We start from the raw sequence: 17754 nt of genomic DNA on the forward strand, positions 1-17754 counted from the left end.
ATGGCATAATCTCCAAGACAATCCAACACTTGCTAATGGCTCGTTTGAAAAAGCTTTTAAAATGATTGAAAACACTTTTGATAAAAATGTTTTAGAAACCAATCCTTGGTAAAAATTCAAGTGGATCCTGTAAAAGCACTTTAAGTGCTTCTTGCAGGAAGCACATATTTGGTGCTTCTTTCAAAAAGCACTTAAAATGCTTTTGAAATCCAAAACCAATTTTACCAAAAGGCTTTCCGTCATTTTAAAAGAACTTCCAAGTGAGCCTATGACTGAGTCATCATAACTCCATTCCTTCAAGATATTAGTTCCGAGCTAGGCATATGTCAATTTTGGAGGAAGGATGATGAGAACTTATAGAACTTAATTTTCAGAGAAGGAGCTTGCCTGAACTTCAATAGAGGGGTTGGGAAGAAACTGAAAAATTCATTCCAAATTGGAAAATAGCAATCAGATTGCTGACACTTGATTCTGATTTCAGCCACTGCAGATTCAATTAGACTTTTACAAACTGTTTCTCAGTTGCATGATACGATTGGCAACTCGGATTGAACCGTAGTACATTTGGGAACCAAAGTCGCCTAGTACAAGGCCGAAAGTACAAGGCTCAGCCTCCGAGCCATTTGTAGGAGTGGGGCGGGTTTCTGCCTCATATAGCTGGTGCCGGAGACTGGGGGAAGTTTAGGAGAGATGAGGAGACCCAGCAGCTGCATAACCTTCCCATCCTCGCATCAAACATAAGATGCCGGAAATTCTTCCACAACCGCCAGAAGTAGGAGGGAGGTAGCAGCTAATTCTTCCACTATACAAAATGATGGAATTACAAGAAATTCTTTAAGGACAGTACTATGAAATACCAATCCACAAGGTAACTATGAGTTACAAAAAATCTCACGAAAAATGACTGCCGGGAAGGAAACACCAAAAAAGAAAATCCCTTTTACGGTTCTTTTTTATATTTTGTCGGAATCCACAATATAGTTCATACCAATAAAATCAAAGGAAATACCAGGCAAAGGATCAGCAAAACACAACCGATGGGGACAATAAAGCTTATTTCGTCCCTTATCAGAACCAAAATCAAGGAGTAAAAGATGAAAGGAAACGCTCAAGAACAAATATTTACAGTGCAATTATCGTTTGGGAAAACTAAAACATTGAAGCTACACGGAGTGACAAAGATTCAAGAGATCAATGATACAGAAAGTTATCACACACTAACATTTTAGCATACTAGCACGATTAGAGGAAAATTAAAAAAGTGTTTAACTGGAGCAAAATGGGCTCAATTTTAGAAGGACCTGAGTAATCCCTACACTAAATATTCCTAATCATATTAAAATGGTTAGGTCAAATTTAAATGATCATTTATCCTGGAAGTTTGAACCAGAGACATTATTTACGTTAGGTAAAATCGGGTGGCACCTATAGATAACTTCTTGTTGATAATTCAGAAATAAAATGGTTCCACTCGCAGACCGTCCAAGTGATGATCCAAGGGATCATTTGGTTAGGTTTTTGCTTTAAGTTTCTTTTTATTTTTCTTATGATAAGAAGAGAGAACGAAAATAAAGTGGAGAGAAAGATAAAGGAAAAGATATCGAATGAGTTTTTAAAATAAAAAATAAACTATAACAGAAAACCAAAATGTCACTGAAAGGGCCTCAACGTATGTTATTGTAAAACTGAGGTATAAATGTAAACGACTGTTGGTGTATGATGTTACGGCAGCAAAATAATGCAACATTGGTATCAAACAAGGTGTACCTTAACATCTTCTTGCCCAATATTTCTGAAGAAAGAGGAAACTTTCGACCATGGAACATTGAAACTGCACCACCTGCAAGTACATATGCCAAGAATGTCTAGCTCTGAAATCCATTTTATAAACACCATGACAGCATGAATATTTTCTAGGCATGTCAAACCAGCCAAATGAGCACTGTTAAAAAGATATCAAGATAATCCATGTAATTAGGAAGCCTGCTATGCAGAAATACTCTAAACCCTAAACCAACTAACGCACTATACAGATGGTAAATCAATCATACCTATCCACACAAAAAGAGAAACTAAAATAAATGGTAGATATCTTTCATGAATACTTTAGCTTGACTAACCTATATGTCTTCCTAAGGAATCTGCTTCATGCAGACGAGAATTCAGTTTATCTTCTGAAAATGACTTGTCACTTCTACATATATAGAATAACAAAGCAATCGTCAAACTTATTTTTTTGGTGATTTTAGACAAACGATGCCACCAACCAAGCACCAAAAAATGTAATAGAAATCAACGAATGCTAATGAAGTTGAAGGCAAAGTGCCACCTACTTACCATGAATTGCATGGTCAAGCTGCAAAGTAGTCACAACATAGGAATATATACACCTCAAGCCAAAAACAGTGCCATTTCTCATTAGTTGATAAATGAATCTAGATAATGAATTTTCTTTGCCTCCATGTGTATAAAGAAACCATGATCAATGTACATCCTTCAAATCTTTGTTAACAATTTGAGAAGTCACCACAGTATCGTTTATTTTAGAAAGTTCTCTGGCCAAAATAATATACGTCTGGGTACTGATACTGCATTTTTCAGATTCAATAACATGAAGAAACTTCATGCATAAATCTGAATTCCCTTCCTTCAGTAAGCCATCAATTAACACAGTCCAAACAATCTCATCAGTATTCCATTGTTTCTCTAGCATCCTTCTGAATAATGTTTCAGCTTCTTCCACTCGACTCACCCTGCAGAGGACACTAATAAGTGCCTTATAAGATGATAAGTGAACCTCAAATCCTCTATCTGCCATCAAACCAAAAATTTCCAGCGCAGAATCCACTTTCAAATTTGTACAATAAACAAAGAATAGAGACAGATAAATCTTATTAGTGGGGCAGAACCCTTTATCTTTCATATGCTGCAGCAACTGATCCGCCTCATAATATCTGCCATCTCTGCACAAGCCTCTCACTAAAATATCATAGGTATGAACAGTTGGTTCACATCCATACTCTGACATCCTAGCTAAGAGATTACACAACACCTCAAAAAAGGTATAGCTCTCATCAGAGCTGCAACTATACGTTTCTTCATGTTGGGACTCAAGGCCCACAACATTCTCTGTCAGCAACTGGCTTTCCCTTTGCAACCCCTTGACCAACACAGAATAAGTTCGGTAGTTGGGCTTGCAGCCAACATCAACCATTCGCCTAAGGAGTAGAAACGCATGATCTAGCTTGCCAAGCATAACAAATCCATCAATGAGTGTGGTATATGTTACCTCATCAGGAACCAATCCTTTCCTCTCCATTTCTTTAAGTAACCTCTCAGCATCATCAGCCTTACCCTCACGACATAACCCAAAAATGAGTGAACTATATGTATACAAGTTCGGCAAGCAACCCTGCTTTCCCATTTCATGGTAGATTTGGAATGCAACGTCAGTACTGCCATTCCCACAGAGGCACCTAATTAGAGATGTGTACGTAATGACATTTGGAGCCGGTCCTTGCTCCCCCATCTTCGTACATAATTTTTTAGCTTTTTCAATCTGATTATCATTGCACAAACCACTTATAATGGTATTGTAGGTTTCAATACCCGGACAGCAACCATCCTCCTCCATCCGCTCAAATAATGCCAATGCAGCATCTACCTTCCCCTCCGCACAATATCCAGCAATCAAAGCAGTGTAAGTGACCTGATTGGGAAGAATGCCTTGTTCTACCATCTCATGGAAAATAGTGGATGCATCTTCAGACTTACCCGCCTTGCATAACCCAGAAATAAGTTCAGTATAAGTCCATTCATCTGGTTCACATCCACTCCATTTCATCAAATCCAATAACCTCACTGCATTGTTTAATTTACCCCCATCAAGGTATGCATTGATAAGTGTGTTATAAGTTATCACATTTGGAGAGGGTCCCACTTTCAGCATTTTGCTTAAAAGCGTCATTGCCTTATTAATGTTACCCATCAAACAGAAAACCTTGATGATTCCGTTGTGTGTTTGGGTATTTGATACGGTACCATGTCTTTCCATCCAATAAAAAATCTTCAGAGCCATGCCATATCTTCCTGTCTCACATAATTCATTTATCAATGTATTGAAGGTAACCGTGTTTGGGACCAAACCGTCCTTCACAAGTTTGTGATAGAGTCCAACAGCAACATTGAGTTTTCCTATCTGAGATAACCCGCTGATCAATGCTGTATAAGTATGAACGTTAGGATGGCAACCCCTGCTCCTCATACTTCTGAAAAGCCCAATTGCTTCCACCAGTCGATTGGCCTCACATAGTGAAGTAATTGGGACAGTGTAAGTAAATACTGTGGGTTCAATCCCTTTCTCTACCATTTCATCAAGCATATCCAGTGCCTCATCCACCCTTCCCTCATTGCATAGCCCATTGATAAGAGTTGAATACGTAACCGAATTGGGGTCACAACCTGCCTTCACCATCTGATCATAAACGTCAAATGCCAAATTCACCTTACGATTTCTACAATGCCCAAGAATCAACGATGTATAAGTAAAAACATCTGGGAACATATCGAACTGAAAAATCCGGCTAAAAATCACCTCTGCTTCCTGAACCCTGCCCTTCTTACACAATATATTGATCATTGTATTAAATGTCAACAAACTTGGTCTAATCCCACTATTAAGCATCTGAGTATAAACATTTCGAGCTACACTAACCATCTCGAACTTTCCCAATTGTATCAAAAGTGTATTAAAACTAAACAATGTGAACTGAAAACCAAGTCCATTCAAATCATTCAAATACTCAATTACCCATTTGAGCTCTTCCTCCTTCCTACAAGCTTTGATCATCAAAATCCTCACACGGTCTGCAGGCGCAAAAAGCCGCTCCCTCACAAGCCGATTAAGCATTGACGAGAAGCAGCCCATATCGTGTTTGTAAAAATGCTTCTTAGAAACCCAGTAGAAGAATCTCAACGCTGAGTCAGTGTTACGGTGGGACTCGATGATCTTCGACACGTGATGGGTTCTGAGCTCGGGTCCGAGCCAGTTGAGCTCCGAGCTCCGTTCCCATTGGGGGTCGCTCAAAATGTCGCAGATTCTGGCGACCAAGTCCTGGAAAGGTTTGGAGGGTTGAGCGGGTTCGGAGAAAAGCCTGGTTCTTGTTGAGAATTTGAGAAAATGGTCGGAACCCAATAGAGAGCGGAGGGTATGGACGTGGAGGGTTTGGAGGGGCTTTAACATTTCGAGCTATGGGGAGGTCATGTGGGATTGCAGAAGAAGAAGATGGTAAAGTTTGGGACTTTTGCGGGTTTTCAGAGATCTGGGGATTGAAGGGGGTTGATTGGTAGGGGGGAAGCGTGAGTCGACTCGGCGAGTTGGTGAACGTGGTCATTGGAGAGCCATAGCTAGCTGCTTACTGGAGGTGGAGGGAAGTGGAGAGACAGGTTACACTGTTGAATAAAAACTAGGGTTATTTCACTCGGAGACGGAAAAAGAGGGAAATTTAACCGCAAGGCCAAATTGCAGTAATAGTTCCATAGTTTACATGAACTTTCACTTTCATCCCTATAATACAAATTCTTACATTTTCATCTTTGTTGATTTGATCTATTTTGACCTTAGTTTGGCCCCGCTAATTAAATTAGGTTTTGGGTCTAAGTTTGTGCACATCTTCTCATTTAAAAAAAAAAAAAATTATCATTTGACAAATTGGTGTATGATGATGTCGAAGTTGAAAAATATAAAAGTCTAGCATATAACAACTTATTATGAGTGATTATTTTTCTTGAATATTAAAAATGAAAAACAGATAAATGACAAAAAACATTGTCGAAAATATTTGAGTCCCTCAATTCTCTAATAGGTAGTCTTGTAATCATGTATAGTAACTCTAGACATTATCTTCACTTGCTACTAATGAGAGAACGGAAGGAGTGTACCTGCGAAAGACACTCTAACACTCAAGTTAGTGAGTGTTTGAGATGATTGTCATAAGATTTAGAATAATTGGTACCTTTTCCCATTTAGTTGTTGAGTTACCTTTACATTTGAAGTATTGAGCTTCAAGTTCATGTTCGTTAATTTTCTTTATAATCCACTAATAACTCTTATCATAAACACAATGTGATCGCATAACAAATTATTGACTTGATCGTAGCTCCACTTCCCTATAGAATGCACATTCCTTATTTGGTTGAGGAGTAAAATATGCTTCCATGTTCCTTAACCCACAAACACTAAATCCATCATGAGTAGGTAGCAATTAACAAAAGAAAAGAAAAAACAAGGCATTTGATGGATTTGACCAACGGTGTTAACTCAACGAAATTACAGAGGATGAATATGTAAGAAAAAAAACTACAAGGAAGAAATTAAAAACCGAGATAAACTACAGGACTATTAGTGCAATTTAGTTGTGGATATAGATGGGCCGCTCAGACGGTTAGACCCCTTGGTTGTGGTTATCATCTGATCCACCAACGCCATTGCAGGTTGCAGCAATGCTTCAGCTCACACCATCTCTCTCTCTCCTCCACAAACCATTTCTCTCTCCTCAAACCCTAAACCCCTTCCGGCTTCTCCAAACATGCAAAACCCTACAAGAAGCAGAGCAGCACCACGCCCTGTTTCTCAAGACCGGAACTTTCAGCCACCCTTCAGTCGCTTCCTGCTTCCTTTCTCTCTACGCCGACCCCAAAATCAACAGCCTCGACTACGCCCGCTCCGTCTTCGACCAAATCGAACAACCCACGTTGGTGTCTTGGAACGTTCTCATCAAATGCTACGTCGGAAACCAGCGGTCGCATGATGCCGTTGTTTTGTTCTATGAATTGGTTCATGAGCTTGTTCCCGATAATTTCACTGTGCCGTGCGTGATTAAGGGTTGCGCTCGGTTGAATGCGATTGAGGAAGGGAAGCAGATTCATGGGTTGGTGTTGAAAATTGGGCTTGGGTTGGATAAGTTTGTGCAGAGCAGTTTGGTGAGTTTGTACTCAAAATGTGGTGAGATTGGTTTGGCTCGGAAGGTGTTTGATGAAATGCGTGACCGAGATTTGGTAACTTGGAATTCGTTGGTGGATGGGTATGCGAGGTGTGGAGAAGTTGAAGTGGCAATGGAGTTGTTTGATCAAATGCAGGAGAGGGATTTGTTTTCTTGGACTGTTTTGGTCGATGGGTTGTCGAAATGCGGGAAGGTGGAGATGGCTAGGGAGGTGTTTGATAGGATGCCGAATAGAAATTCGGTTTCTTGGAATGCCATGATTAATGGGTACATGAAAGCTGGAGACTTTGAGACGGCTCGTCAATTATTTAGTGGGATGCCGGCAAGAGATGTGATAACTTGGAATTCAATGATTGCGGGTTATGAATTTAATGGGAGGTTTATGGAAGCATTGGAGTTGTTTCATGAAATTTTGAAAGAAGATGTCATGCCTAGTCATGCTACATTGGTCAGTGCTCTTTCGGCCGTTTCGGGATTAGCTATCCTGGGTAAGGGGAGATGGATTCATTCTTTCATGGTAAAACATGGATTTGAGTTAGATGGCGTGCTTGGTACATCCTTGATTGATATGTATTCCAAGTGTGGGAGCATTGAGAATGCTCTGACCGTATTTCGAGCTATACACAGGAAGAAATTGGGGCACTGGACTTCTATAATTGTTGGTTTAGGAATGCATGGTATGGCTGACCAAGTTCTTGAGCTATTTCTCGAGATGCGGAAGAATGGAATGCAGCCTCATGCTATAACTTTTATTGGAGTCTTGAATGCATGTAGTCATGCGGGATTGGTCGATCTTGGCCGTTTCTATTTCAATCTGATGACAAATGATTATGGAATTGAACCCACAATTGAACACTACGGTTGCTTTGTAGACATTTTATGTCGGGCTGGCTGTCTGGATGAGGCGAAGAATGTCATTGAAAGTATGCCCATGAAACCAAACAAAGTAATCTGGATGAGTTTGCTCAGTGGTGCTCGGAATCATGGAAATGTTGAACTTGGCGATTATGCTGCTCGTCACCTGATTGAAGTGTCTCCCGACACTATTGGATGCTATGTTGTTCTTTCTAACATGTATGCTGCAGCTGATCAGTGGGAGAAAGTTTCACAGGTAAGAGAAATGATGAGAACGAGAGGAGTCAAAAAGGACCCGGGATGCAGTTCCATAGAGCACAGAGGTGTGCTTCATGAGTTTGTTGTGGGTGATAAATCACATCCTCGGACAGAAGAGATATATTCGAAGTTGAGTGAGATGAGAGAGAAACTGAAATCTGTAGGACATGTTCCTGACACAAGCCAAGTTCTGTTGTGTCTTGAAGAGGAAAAAGAGAAGGAAGCTGAACTGGAAAACCATAGTGAAAGATTGGCTATTGCATTTGGTCTCATTAATTCGGAAGCTGGGAGTCCTATTCGCATTATAAAGAATCTTCGTGTCTGTAGCGATTGCCACTCTGTCACTAAACACCTATCCAGTATCTATAATCGTGAGATTATTGTGAGAGATAATAGTCGTTTCCATCATTTCAGAAATGGCTCATGTTCTTGCAAAGATTTTTGGTGACTGACTTGTTTGTCTGCTGCATTGACGGCTGTGTTCAGCTGCTCACAGCCTCAAAGCAAGAAGCATCAGAATTCATCTACCTCTATGCTTGCGCTCTTAAAATTGGAGCAGCTATTGGTATCATTTCTTCTGATTCAGGCATATTTTTACATGTTCATTTGATGTATTTTAGCATTATAGGCAGTCATGAATGTGCGTCTTCATTTAATGATGAGACTCGTCCCTCGCAAAAGCTGCCCCTCTTGTAACAGGGATATGACTCATAGGTCCTGCTTTCCCAAAATTCTGCATTGGCGGGAGACTCGCACTAACAAGATAGGGGATCTTCATTATACAGAGTCTGAGTTTATAATGAGAGATAATAGTTGTTCCCATCATTTCTTTCACCCTCCATAGGAGAAAGGCATGTATACTAGGTGCCCTTAGTATTAGAGGCAATCTTCATCGTATACTGATTACCCCTCTAGTAAATGTAAACTTATACCGACAGATAATGTCAAAATTCTGATTTTTCTCAAATTGACTTTTTCATACATTCTCTTTGTGCTTTGATTGAACACAAAATTTTTCTACTTTCCCCAACCTAAGATGAAGAAACCTATGCCTGCACTCTTAAATTGGAATGGCCATTGTTGTCAGTTCTTTTGATTGTGGGAACTTCTTGTGTGTTTATTTAATATATAGCAGTACAGGCAGTCTTGATGCGTGCCCGGATGCTGAAACTCTTGAAATTAGAATGCAAATGCAGTCCCTGTATTGGCGAGAGACTTGTGCATCCCTTAGATATATGGGCAGTCTACGTTATGCTGACATTATAGTGAAAGGTAATAGCCATTCCCATCGTGCAATCTTCATTATACTGAGATAATAGTGAAAGATGATCGCTCTTCCCATGATTTCTTTCACCCTAAGTTGACAGAATTCGTATACTTAGTGTCCATATAGATATAGTGTAGGCAATCATCATTGCAGAAATTTTATGCCCCAATTAAACTTAATTTGCCTAATGGTGATGGATTGATGAAGAAACCTGAGATCAATCTATGATCTTATGGTTTCAGCATTGACTGTCTCTTGTATTTCGCTAGTTCGAAGTATCCTCCATTTGTTTCCTAGTTTAGATTTACTATACTGCCACAAAGCATGCATCTATTGATAGGAATTCTTGAATGTGCAGCACAATTAGACAAATAAAACGAAGGAGCTTGGAGTTTTTTACTGGATACACCGATTTCAGTACAAGCAGTTTCTAGTAAAATTACATCAGAACTAATGGAGTCCACAACAAGAGAACCTCAACAAAAGCAGTAAGTTCGGGTAATGTTACAGATGAACTGCCATCATTTGAGGTTTCTTCACTTTCCAGGGACGAAGTTGGTGGCGTAAGCCCATGCGTTGTTGGCCACTGGGTCAGCGATGTGGTCGAAGAGGTTCTCCACCGGGCCCTTTCCAGTTACAATAGCCTGAACAAAGAATCCGAACATTGAGGTCATAGCCAGACGCCCGTTCTTAAGTTCCTTCACCTTCAGTTCAGCAAAAGCTTCGGGATCATCAGCAAGTCCAAGGGGGTCAAAGGCCCCTCCTGGGTAAAGTGGGTCTAGTCCTTCACCGAGTGGTCCTCCACCAACTCTGTATCCCTCGATGAATCCCATGAGCACGACCTGGACAGCCCAGATTGCCAAGATGCTCTGAGCATGGATAAGGTTTGGGTTGCCAAGGTAGTCAAGGCCGCCCTCAGAGAAGATTTGCGATCCAGCCTTGAACCAGACAGCCTCGCCGAACTTGACGCCATTCCTTGACAAGATTTCTGGGAAGACGCATCCCAGTGCACCAAGCATGGCCCATCTGGAGTGGATCACCTCAAGCTCACGGTTCTTGGCAAATGTCTCGGGGTCTGCAGATAGTCCAGCAGTGTCCCATCCGTAGTCTCCGGGGAATTCGCCGGTCAAGTATGACGGAGTTTGCTCTGAGAATGGTCCCAAGTACTTCGGGCGGTCTGGGCCGTACCTGTTTTGTCGGTTACAAATGTAAACTTCTCGATGTTATATGATCATGTTCTTCTTGTAACAATGTAGCTATACATTGAGCTAAAATTTATGGTGTATATCATAAGCATGTCCGCTCATAAGCGTTTATGTTAGAAGTGTTTTTATTATAAACATGTACAAGTCTTTGTTTAAAATCCAAGTGCTTCCTATGAAGCACATAGCAGGTACTTCTCAAAAAAGCGCTTCTACAACCCCAAATTGTTTGTAAGTTTTTATGTCAAATGTCGTTAGAAAACGTTTGATTATCAGAAAGCGTTCATATCCGCACATGGAAATTTTAGTAGAGTTGCTTGGAAAGAAAGATAGGTTATGCTGACATGCTAGAGCCAAGGTACTTACCATATGCTCTGGGGGGCACTTTTGACGGTGCGCCGCATGGAGAAGCGGCCGCCGCCAAGGCCGCCGATCTTTCGGACGAGCTCATTGGACTGCTTCAAAGCAGTCTGGCCAGCAAACGCTGATTGTTGGATTGCAGAGGTTGCCATTGCTTGCTGCTTTTTTTGTGTTTGAAGTTTTGGTGGTGTTGAGCAAGCCTGCTGGGATGCTTTCATCTAGGGAGAGGGCAGGGATGTTATAACGGGGAGTTGAAGATGATGTGGATTAGGATATCCACACGTCAGCGGCATCCTATTGGTTATCAAATAGATTTGGATTTCCAATCTGATAGTCGCAGAGAGTGAGAGGTTCTCTCTTTGCCACGTGGCAGACAGATGCTGTGATGTTTGTGGTTGGTGAACAGAGGCCACAAGTTGACCAAAAGACAAATGTTTCGCAGGTCCACGGTTAAAACATAAAATTACCTTGGTGTTTTTGCAGGCTTGAGGTGAGTGGAATTTAACGGGAGGATGTGATCCACTTAAAAGCAATGTCGTAGGACTCTTCGAACTACCATTGGCTGCTGTGAAAGAGTTGTATTGCTGCAGTAGTTTTTGACAAAACAGTAAAAATAATAACGGGCCAGAAGTAGGTTGCAGTGGAAGAAGAGCATTCAAATTTACTTGACCTACGTAACTTAACTGGTTAAAAGCATTTACTTTAAATCTGTGGTCCTGTGTTCGAATTCACCCTCGCTAATATCGCTTGTATCGAAAATCAACATGTGATCCGATGAACAGCAACCAAACTAGTAAATTAGAAGGGACATGGGGGAGCAGCATGCGAAGAGAGTAAGAATTTGCCACACCATTGATATACAGAATCAACTATTACATTGCAGAGATGGCAGATACGAATGGCAATAAATAGCCTTACAAAGGAAACGGAAAATAAAGCAATGCAGCCCACGTACAAACAGCCCTAATTACGTGGTACACGAACACGACTAGAGATTAAAATCAACTAAATAACTTGTCCCTCAAGAATAGGGATTATTAACCAAACTTGAAGCAAACCCAAAAACAAGGAACCTAACCCGAACAGCTAGGAAATCCTAACAACTTCAACATTTAGTATTTGCAGATTAACGGATATACAGCGCGAGCGGAGAGATTTCTGGGCGGAAACAGTATGAAGATACAGACAAGATGAGGAGCAAACAAATGGGAACGTATAACCAGTTGGGAACGTATAATCTGCGCTGCAGATGTGAGAATCCAGCGTGTGAGCTCAACATCAGTGCCCGAGTTGTTCTTTGGAGGTGTGCTGAAAGGAATTTGAAGGCCCGAACAGAACCCCACGAAAGAGCTGCAAGAATGCAACAGATTAGCCACTGCAGTGCATTCAACCTCACACAGCTGGCTAGTCCTTTTCCGAACTCAACAATGATCACCTGGATGATCAAAACAGCCGCCAACGCCGTCAGAAACCAATGGCTGCGGAGGACAACAACTAGCACTTCCTTTTTTACTATGTCCATGGCACTGAACAGATTAAGGACCTGGCATAAGGTGAAAGTATTGAAAATCATGGTATTCCGGACACCTTCGTTCATGCTCGGTACTACATTTCCCATGAAATGTAAGATCAGCAAGACGGAAGCCTGATACAAGACTTGAACTGCTATGTTTCCCCAGATGACTTTGGTTATAAGCCACTCGGTCCTCTTAGCAGGTCTTTGAGTGTGTCGTTCGGTGCCTTGTAACTCCATCACCATCATTAGGCCACCAAGAAGGTACATGATCAAGTTCACCCAAATCAAGTGAACTGTTGTTAGTGGGGACTCTCCCGAATGTATTGTTATGACTAGGTTCACTAGTAGCCCGGATATGCAAGTGGTGAGTTGAAGTTGACAGAACTGCTGAATGTTGTGGTAAGCACAAGTACCAGACTTCATATTCATGCTTAAGAAACATCCATTTCTGATTATAAGATCAGCGTTCTCTCTGGCCATCTCGGTGCTCCAGAGATCCTCTACAATTCCGACATCAGCTTCTTTTAAGGTCAGAGCGTCAATGCTGGTTAGCCCTCCATAGAATCCAACTATGTGACCTTTTTTCTTTAACTGCTCCACCATAAGAAACTTGTCCTTGGGGAGGGAACTTCCCATCACAGAGATCGAATCCACCTTCTCCCGCCTTTCCATGGATTTGAGCCTTCGGAAATCTTGACCTTCAATTTCTGTGTAATCTGAGTCAGGGGAGATCCCAAGTTCCCTAGCTCTAGCTTTCACTTTCGAGAGCTCATCCTCCGACACCAGTTTGATCTTTACTCCAGCTTCTCTAAGAGCCTCCACCGCCAATTTAAGTTCTTCTTGATATGGACATCTAAGACCGACAAGTGCCAACAAAATCAAATCATCTTCTGTAGGATCTTCTTCTTTCGTTTTCTTGTATGCGTATGCAATCGGTCTAAGACCCTTCTTCTCCATCTTCTCGATCACCTGCTTGAATTTTCTCTTCTGGTATTCAATATGGAGACTTCCCCCTCTGTTATCATAGTAATGTGAACACATGCCTAATATTGTTGATGCTTCTCCGTCACAGTGAAGTTGCATAATCTGTTCATCATTCTCGATTTTCCTCAATACGACACCTCTATACTTCTCATTAGAGCTCCATTGTTTAACAATTTCAAATCTTCGATCCAATAACGCTTTACTTACCCGTCTGGTGTGCAGCCAGGAAATGAGCCGATCATTTTCTGGTGACGCGGTAGCTGAAATCCCCTGATGGAGAGCCTCAAGAACTCGGTCAGTTTCCAAGTCCACTTCACCACTGCTTAAATCTTTTTCGCCAATCCGAAATTCCTCGACCTCCGTCCGGTTGCACATTAAATCTGCCGTTGTTTCAATGCAGATGAAATTTATGAGTCCCATGGTGACACAAGCTGATAGATTCCGTGGATCTGCCTGATTTTTGGCAGCCTTGTCCTTCCATTGAAAAAGGGCAACTGTAATTACAACAGGTATCCCATGTTGTATCCCTATGACCACGGTTGCGAGAACGCTTGCTAAGATGGAAGCCTTTCCTTGAGGTTTCAAGAAGATCTTCTCAAAGATCCTCATCACAAAATTAATTGAAACTTCACCTTTCAGGTCTGGCCTCTCGTTGTAGTTTTCGTGCTTCTTGAAGAATAGTAGGCGTATCAACATCACGAGTGCAATCAGTATCGAGACACAGCATGCAAGAAAATCCATACAAGCATTCGGTTTGTCCAGCAAAGCTTGTAGCAGTGTCTTTTCCATTGGATTATGATTAGACACCAAGCTCAGCATCTCGGCCATAGCTGTATTAGCACCAACTGATGTCACAATCATGCGGCCACAGCCCTTAACGACCTTTGAACCCGAAAAAACAAATGGATTTTGCTTACAATCAATTTTCGGGCTCAATACCTCATCCAGAACCAGTTCCTCACCGTGATCTATGAACAAACCATCAGCAGGAACACAGTCTCCTTCCTTCAAAAGAACTATATCACCCGCCACAATGTCGGATATGGTAATCGGTGTAGGTTCTGTGCTACTTCTTTCAACATTCACCGTCAATTTGCTCCTATCCAGCAAGTGCTTCGCCAGCTTTCTCTGACGGAGGTAGTTCCCCACAGAACGGAAAGCAATAAGTAAGAACGCGGCAGTGAGTATGGCAACACCGTCATGCCAGCCATCCTTGACTCCTTGATTCATGAATTCGATGGTGAACGATAACCCAGCTGAGAGCAAGAGGAAAACAATCGTGTACTGATTGAACGCCTCAAACAAAAAGTACAAGAAACCCTTTGCATCAACAGGGGACTTGGTAATGTTCCATCCTTCTGGATTTTGACCACCATCAACGGCACCTTCCTGCGATCAAATACCCGAATATAATCAACTGAAGTACAATCATTCTCGACCATGTACAAGATTATAGAAAAAGTGGTCATTTTCTACGGGTTGCTTGCTACCTCAAAGTGAGACCTGAGAAGTTGGAAGATGCCATCAACACCACCATGTCCGCAGAGTGAGTTCAAGTCCTTCTCCCTCACTATTTCAGCAACCTCTTTCAAAAGCCGTTCCTGGATGTCAATCACATGGTCAGAGGCAGTGGCTGGCGGCGCTGGTGCTGGTGCTAAATGTTCATAACTAGCTTCAAGCAGACGTCTGGTTTTCTTAATGCGTGATGAGAACAAAATGCCTTTAACAACATATCTCAGCGAGGTTCTCCTGCGTCTGATGCTCTGCATAGTCAACCCGGCAGTAAGAGAGGCACCTTCAGCAGCTTGATCCTCTGTATTTATCTCGAGGGCCATGTTTCCTTGTGCAACAAGAAAATTAGAGAGATGATCAGACAAGAAATTGAGAAAATTTGATCTCTTGCCGCGGATTTGCAGCGAATGAGACGTTTAAGACAAGATTGGTAAGACTTTTTCCTCCATGTTAGATCTTGAGAAGATGAGTACGTACGAAATTAGACTCCTCCTAAACTGGTTGTGAGTAACGAGCATAGCTAGCTCGTAGTACTAGAACGAGATCATGACTGATACTGCTAGCAGGGACAAAAACTAACTACGAAATGATACTGAAAGCGATTTTAGAGAGAGGGGGTTTTGGAAACAGGACGTCGGGTGCAAGGGTAAGCGCTCTTAACAGCTCGAGCTACAATGACTATGACTGCAATGCAAAGTTAGCTAGTGATCAAAGAAGGGTGAGGACTTGTGCAGTTGTGAATGTGAAGAGAAGTGGAGGGTTTCAGTCTCATTATATAGGCGATGGCTCGGGTGAATTGACAGCAATACCCTCTCGCAAGGGAAGCTTCCAGGAGGCTAGACTCTATATTACCTGGAAAATTCATCTACTTGGTTGTTATAAACTTAATTTGATGTCATAGGGGGCTTACACACGTCTTTTTAATTTATTCTTATCTATGAAGCATGATACGATTACGGATATAATGATCAATATGACACAACACGATGATATTTAAAATCTCTAAAAACTAAATATGATATCTCATGGATGTAACAATAAAATTGTGTAATTTAAAACATATTTTAACATGAAGGCATCCAAATTCAAGTGTGAGTTATATCACTTGTTTCCATTAGAGGCGAACTCTAATTGAAACAAGATTGGTAAGACTCATTCCCCTATGTTAGATCATGTAAGTAATGAGCATAGCTAATAGGAGGATTATGTACGTCTCTCTTTTTTTTTTTTCTTTTTTTTTTCTTCTTCTTCTTATTCACGTTTTATAAGCAAAAAAATTTAACTCAAGTGGCTCAAAGTTTTGCCACTCAGCCACTCAGTACTACGATCTAGTAGTATTTCTTTGTAAATGAGAGGTAGAAAAAAAAAAGTGTTGCCACTCAATACTACAGCCGGTGGTATTTCTCTTCACTTAGATGTGAGAGATCTTAGGTTCAAATCTCGTGAATGACGAATTTGATATCAAATTAAGTTAGCTTAGCTGAACTCCTCTTTCCCTAAATATATCGATAAACTCAAAAAATAAAACAAAAAAAACCTAAAAGTGTTTATTATGTACCGAAAGTTTTTTAGCAAAAAAATGGTATCACATATAGAGATCCCTATTTCTTTATGTTCTTTATTTGGTGTTTTAGATCTAAGTCCAAAAATATAAGTTGTTTTTGAAACTGCGTCAAGTTATCTAATTACATATAATAAAAAATATATATGTAATACCATTAATCTGTCAATTTTGTCTTTTTAGATGAAAATTTTAAATTCACTAGTTTCTGTGATATATTATAAAAAGAAAAAAAAATGCAATACAATGAATCTGTGCTATAGGTAGATTATGAACAAAAACCTATGACATATAGATTAATACAATTAATCAGTGATAAAGATTGATTATATAAAAAAAAAAAATTATAAATGGGATTTGGAACAGAAGAACAAAAAATAACAAAAAAAAAAGGAAATAATTAAAGAGATAATTAAAAGAAAATAATTTTTATAATAAATCTTATCAATAAATAGATAATAAAATGATCCTAAATTTAAGAGATTGGACTTATTTTAGGAAGGATAGATAGAATCGTGTATGTTTTTTATTTTTTGCCGTAAACAATATGACGGGAGTAGCGGTGGTTGCGCCTACGGCTGTTTCGGGTAGGGATCCGAACCGAAAATGGAATCCCGAATCCCGAATCCCGAACCCAGAAAGGACGGAATTTTAAAGATCGAAATCAAACCGAAATTTCGAGATTCCCGAAACTTTGTCGGGATTTCGGTACGGTTCGGGATATTCTACAATAATTCAGAGATTTGAGCTCAATGTTTCAGTGAACAGATTTATACTTACAGCAGCTAATATATGTTTCCTCATTAAATATATATATATATATATCGCATTTGGTTTTTCAGGGAAAAGATTCCCAAATTCTTGTGTTCAATAACCCAGAAATCTTACAGCCCTTGAATAAATATAGTGAGTGAAAGATCAACAACAGAAGAGAAAAAAGAAAACCCAATTAAATAAAACCAGAAATCCAAATCCATATATATTAAAACCCTAGAAATCTCCAAAGCCAGAAATCCATACCCTAGATTTCGGAAGCTCGAGAGCCGGTCGATCGAGAAGGAGAGAGAATGGGAGAGAGAGATAGCAGTGTTTCAGTGCGTGCGTGTATGGTTCGTCTGTGGTGTGGCCGAGATAGGGTATGGTGTGGTGTGGTGGCTGGCCGGAGTCGAGATTCAGAGAATGTGGGCGGAGGAGAGGCAGAGTCGAGACTGAGAGAGATGAGATGGAGTTGAGAGGGT

At 40.7% G+C, this 17754-nt stretch overlaps 4 protein-coding genes across 5 annotated transcripts; 1 reads left to right on the plus strand and 3 right to left on the minus strand.

Moving 5' to 3' along the window:
* Positions 1–436: 436 nt before the first annotated feature.
* LOC103955061 (pentatricopeptide repeat-containing protein At5g65560) lies at positions 437–5484 on the minus strand. Of its 2 annotated transcripts, XM_009366935.2 has the most exons (4): positions 2338–5484; positions 2121–2194; positions 1768–1840; positions 437–802 (listed from the first exon to the last, which is right to left on the minus strand). In XM_009366935.2, the coding sequence occupies exon 1, from the start codon at positions 5240–5242 to the stop codon at positions 2483–2485; it is 2760 nt and encodes a 919-aa protein (XP_009365210.2). In that variant the 5' UTR covers positions 5243–5484; the 3' UTR covers positions 437–802; positions 1768–1840; positions 2121–2194; positions 2338–2482. The 2 variants fall into 2 exon arrangements, with proteins under 2 accessions (XP_009365210.2, XP_009365209.2); XM_009366934.2 differs by lacking the exon at positions 2121–2194.
* A 959-nt stretch (positions 5485–6443) lies between these two features.
* LOC103955063 (pentatricopeptide repeat-containing protein At2g29760, chloroplastic-like) lies at positions 6444–9386 on the plus strand. Its single transcript, XM_009366936.3, has 2 exons — positions 6444–8679; positions 9247–9386. The coding sequence occupies exon 1, from the start codon at positions 6502–6504 to the stop codon at positions 8560–8562; it is 2061 nt and encodes a 686-aa protein (XP_009365211.2). The 5' UTR covers positions 6444–6501; the 3' UTR covers positions 8563–8679; positions 9247–9386.
* A 367-nt stretch (positions 9387–9753) lies between these two features.
* Positions 9754–11162, minus strand: LOC103955064 (chlorophyll a-b binding protein 151, chloroplastic). The gene is made up of 2 exons (XM_009366937.2): positions 10950–11162; positions 9754–10569 (listed from the first exon to the last, which is right to left on the minus strand). The coding sequence occupies exons 1-2, from the start codon at positions 11159–11161 to the stop codon at positions 9918–9920; spliced, it is 864 nt and encodes a 287-aa protein (XP_009365212.2). The 5' UTR covers position 11162; the 3' UTR covers positions 9754–9917.
* Positions 11163–12069: 907 nt separating this feature from the next.
* LOC103955092 (calcium-transporting ATPase 12, plasma membrane-type) lies at positions 12070–15955 on the minus strand. The gene is made up of 3 exons (XM_048578466.1): positions 15433–15955; positions 14934–15283; positions 12070–14832 (listed from the first exon to the last, which is right to left on the minus strand). The coding sequence occupies exons 2-3, from the start codon at positions 15276–15278 to the stop codon at positions 12070–12072; spliced, it is 3108 nt and encodes a 1035-aa protein (XP_048434423.1). The 5' UTR covers positions 15279–15283; positions 15433–15955.
* Positions 15956–17754: the final 1799 nt, after the last annotated feature.

The sequence above is a fragment of a genome, unplaced genomic scaffold, assembly GCF_019419815.1.
Source record: "Pyrus x bretschneideri cultivar Hongxiangsu unplaced genomic scaffold, Pyrus_bretschneideri_v1 Contig12, whole genome shotgun sequence".
Lineage (NCBI taxonomy): Eukaryota > Viridiplantae > Streptophyta > Magnoliopsida > Rosales > Rosaceae > Pyrus > Pyrus x bretschneideri.